This window comes from Antrostomus carolinensis, unplaced genomic scaffold, assembly GCF_000700745.2.
Source record: "Antrostomus carolinensis isolate BGI_N321 unplaced genomic scaffold, ASM70074v2 scaffold18239, whole genome shotgun sequence".
In the NCBI taxonomy this organism is placed as follows: domain Eukaryota; kingdom Metazoa; phylum Chordata; class Aves; order Caprimulgiformes; family Caprimulgidae; genus Antrostomus; species Antrostomus carolinensis.
This window is the reverse complement of record NW_010340836.1, coordinates 19,404-23,986: the sequence shown is the minus strand read 5'-3', so window position 1 is coordinate 23,986 and position 4,583 is coordinate 19,404. Positions and strand designations below refer to the sequence as shown.

The 4,583-nt window shown below is 39.0% G+C and overlaps 1 protein-coding gene across 1 annotated transcript in view; it reads right to left on the bottom strand.

Moving 5' to 3' along the window:
• Nucleotides 1-3,870: 3,870 nt before the first annotated feature.
• Nucleotides 3,871-4,583, bottom strand: part of GNA12 (G protein subunit alpha 12) — a gene marked incomplete at its 5' end in the record, with an annotated part of 9,237 nt that continues 8,524 nt past the window's right edge. The window contains 1 exon segment of the mRNA XM_010176306.2: nt 3,871-4,583. This exon segment is cut by the window's right edge and continues 30 nt beyond it. Within this exon segment, the coding sequence (XP_010174608.1) occupies nt 4,504-4,583 (80 nt within the window).

Genomic DNA, 4,583 nt, shown 5'->3' with positions numbered 1-4,583 from the left:
AATTGTCTATCAACCTGATAAGTACTCCTCAAAATTTAACGGCACAAGCAAAGCTAAATCAGGTGTCAAAACTCACTACTCGAGAATCAGAGGGAACTTTTCCAGAAATCATGTGGTTCCATGCAGCAGAATGTTTGGGGTTTTTTTTTCCAGAACTAAAGAGATACATACATAGAAAAGACTCCAAATCATGAAGTTAATATCCACAAAGACAGCTGTCCAAAGGCAGCAAAGGGCCTGTTTTCTAATATTATATTCTGTGGAAAGTAGCTGTCTGTCACTAAAGAAAGCTCCTAGTTTCTTCAGTGGTTCCATGTCTATTCTGTTAGTTTCTTTAATTCTACAATTCTTTGCTGATTAGAGTAACCAGGACTGGTGAATACCAAGAGGGGATGGGGGGACAACACATGGACAGGATGGGACACACTTTTCAAATGCACCATTTTTCATACCAAAACCTACTGTAGCTGTCCTAGTGGGATTACACTTCTGTCTGCAGTGCCACATACAGATGAGCTCTCCCTACTGCATTTCAATACCAAAACCTACTGTAGCTGTCCTAGTGGGATTATTCCGTCTGCAGTGCCACATACAGATGAGCTCTTCCTACTGCATTTCACTAGTTTTTCTACTGTTAGTTTCTCCACTCTGTCTGCTTGGCGGAGGTTCAGGCTTTAGTTGGCTCAGAAAGCCTGTGAACAGTCATCTTCAGGAGCTTGTTCACACTTGTAACATGCCTAGTTCTAGGTTTTACACAGCAGTATTTTAAAAACCTGAATATATTATCAAATTAATAAATCAAATAATCTATGCTGCCATATTAAATAAAATAAGATCAATTCTTTATATCAAGCTGGAAGCATCTTTGAGTTGTAGTGTAAAGTTAAGTGGCCAGTAATTTCCATTCCATAATGGATATTAATTCATTTTCAACATTGAGAACTATTCAATTCCTTCAAAGTGACAGCTGCCTATTAAATATGTCACTTATAGAAAACTATCTTTCCTTTTTAATTCCAATTTAATTCCATCACCTTGTAATGCCATCTAAAAATTGTTCAGAGAATGACAGCACTGCAATCTGAAGGAATGGAACTGACTGACATGCTGTATTAGCTTCAAGCTTGTTTGGAGGACAACAAATACAAAGTAGTGTTTGATAAACGACTCCCATTTAGTCAGTTTTTCTACTTAAACTACAAGATTACGTAAGTCTCTCCTGAAAGCACATGCTGCAAGCACTTCCTCTCTTTGTCCTTGTGAGAGACAACCCTTTTGCAACACCCCGTCACTGGTCACTGACCTGACCTGCGGGTGTCAGAGGAGGGACAGCAAAAGTAGTTGTTCAAGGTCTCCATCTGATTATCATCCTGCCTGTGACCCATTTCCTGACTAGCCAAATGAACAATAAGCCTATAAAGTTAACAAAAAAAGATGTTCTCTCCAGCTGTGTTTACCTGCAAAGTCCTCCAGGATGTCACTTAAAATAAAGTTTTCTATTTGTTTCTTGTGAAAGGACTAAGCAACCAACCAAGCCTGTCTTGAGAAGTTTGTACGACCTAATCTACCTAGGTTTTGCTTTAGGAATTAACTGATTTACCATAACATGATTTTCTGGCTTTATCATACTACAACTTACCTTGAAAAAAACCAAACACAAAACCCCTCAGTGTGGCAAGAAGTGGAGTGTATTCTGCAGAGAAAGCTGCTACTTAAAAAAAAAAGTCCTTTTTACTCATGGGTCAGATCCTCTGCAAACTTGAGAAGTGATTGACTTTTGCAAGAAGAGTTTCCTGATGATCTTGGGTTCCTGGTGTGGATCATCACTATCAAAGTTCAACAGAACACAGCCAAACTGCTGATTTTCATCTGCAGTCTACAGCATCACACTTAGGCCCATTTTATCAATAAAAAGAAGAAAGGCAATAATGGGCTTGAGGTGATCAAACTGGTTCCCTAAAACTCTGATCTATCAGTGTGCAAACCTGCTGTATCATACAAACAAAAAAAAATACTTGAGAGCTCAATATGAGATATCTCATGCTGTTTCTTTTCCAGGTGCAGATTAAGTTACTTAAAATATAAGTTGCATTATTAGGTCTGTTCAGTTTTAAATCCATAAGGTGACTAAGGACACCAAACCATGGATGAGCATGAAGAGAAAAGCAGAACAGGAAATTCCATGCTATGCCTCCCAGGTAAAACTACAGTAGATTCAAACATAAAACTGAGGTAATTCTTGAGAAAAAATACAGTTGAAAGGGAATGTTTAACTCATTTGAGAAAACAAGCATGATATTAACTCACCTAGAGAATGTAGTGAAAGAATAAAGCTCACAGCAAACTAGGAAATAAAGTCAAATCAACCTAGAAGTCAGGTCAGCCCACAACTGCCTCCTCTTCCCCAGTGTCTTGTGTGAACTACCACTACCAAGAACTCCAAGAATATCTCGAAGCTTTCAAAACAGCCTTAGTCTTCAGTCAAACAAATGAGCTAGCTTACAGAAACGAACTTTATATGATGAGTGAACTTGTTTGCAACACTCTGTGTTGAAACATTTACCTTTTCAAATGTAATAATCTTAAGAGTTTCCCCCCATCTGAATATTAGAGTCACAGAACATTTTTTTCCCTTCAAGGTTAAAAATGAATAAATATTTAAAAGATAGACTTGGTCCTGGCAAAAATAAGACTTGTTCCAAGGAAGTTAATTCCTGTTTAAGTTTGCTCAAATTTAAGTTAGATTTTCCCACCTGCAACTTTTCAGTTGCTTCTGACCTCGATACTGTGCACGTTACGTAGCACTGAAATAGCCACATCTTTTCCACTCTGAAGCCTGCACAAAGAAAGCCAAGAGACTGCCACATTAGGAAACAACACAAAAATACTGATATGAACATCTGCAAGCTTCAGATGGGAAGAAAGATTCCAGATTTTATCCAAATTAACATGAAAGGACAAAGGAACAGGACTTTTTTTGACCACATTTCCCATGGGATTACCAGCTGAAGTAAAGTGTTGCTCGTTTTGACGTGCCACTAACAGGCTCAAAGGGGATAAGAACTCCAGGGAATCTGCTGACTTTTTACGAGTACAAACAGCCCTTCAGGTTTTATTCTTGGGTAAAAGCTATGACAAAAATTGCACAGTAAACTAGGTTTGAAAGTTTCCTAAAGGACAGCACTAAAATGTTGATATAAAAGGCAGATCTACAGTTTGTCCATTTACCCCACTGTAGTAGAAAAGATCCGATATGTCTGTACACAAAAAAGGCACCTGACGATTAGTTACACAGATTGAGAAAGCTAGGAAATTAACAGTTCAAATCAACATTATTCATAGCCCCTTGCAATTTTACACACAAACCATTGCCCAAAATGGGCAACTCGGAACTTGACTGTACTCAGAGTTACATGTGCATTACTATAGGCTAAAGATCCCATTAAGACACAGATTAAAGGCTAATTTTACAGCAAGGTCTTGCTGTCCAAACACATCAGTGCAGCTGTAAAACTGGGATCTCTAGGGTGTTCACTCTTCCTATAAGGTCAGTTGTTGGGAACTAATCAAGCAGCTGCTGTACTACCAAAACCTTTGCTTAAGAGTTTAATCAGCTTTCAAACTTCTGAATATAGCTAAAGCCCTGTCACACGAGATACTGAACCTTCACAAATACTGCCAGCTGTGGGTGTGAGAACAGTGCTGAATTTCCATTAAATACCTCTCACTCGAGTACCCACTGTGCAGATACACGGTCAGGTGCTCTAGCACAGGCTGCTTCACCACGGAAATCAATTTTCCTATGATGTAATATCCTTCACACATAGTGCAAAATAAACCCTTCTCCATATCAGCGAGGCCTTAACTCCCCATACAATTTACTCCAACATCGGTTTCCTGATACAGTTTTAGACTTTTGCCTCAGGAGACTCATGCAAAACCTTCAGACAAGAGCTGGGCATCCACCTTGATAAGTGGATTCCAGACCCTTGGCAAAGCTGAACACGCACACAAGACCTGGTTATATTCTTAAGAACAGAATTTCCATTAACGTTCTCCAATACAGCTGCCAATCTCATTACATTTAGATTAGTTTGATCGATTCAGCACCTCCAAACTACAAAAAAAGGCAGTTTGTACAACTAATGTCTCTGAAAAAGTAGCATATTCATTTCAAACAACGTGTCTTCCATACATGATTTGTCAGAGATTTCTTTTTTCTAAGAAGGCAGAAGGTGGTTGTGTTATTCAGCATTCCAAACTAGGTACAGAACCTACAATGGCCGTGTTTCAGTAGTGTTTCTAGTCCAAATGATTCAGTAGCTAACATCAATGTTTGACTCCTTCGGCCTATAGCTCCTCTGTTTGGACTGGCTAGTTTACAGCATTCCTGAGCCAAGTAATTAGCATGGGTCCTACACCACATGCAAGGGCCATAAAGAAAGGATAAAAACTTTGATCTAACCCTCCAGCAAATTTTAACAGAACATTGGCTGCTCTCCTTCACTGCAACATAATATCCTTCAGATTCTCTTGAAGGATGGTGTCCTTCACGGCATGAAACACAAAGCGGATGTTTTCAG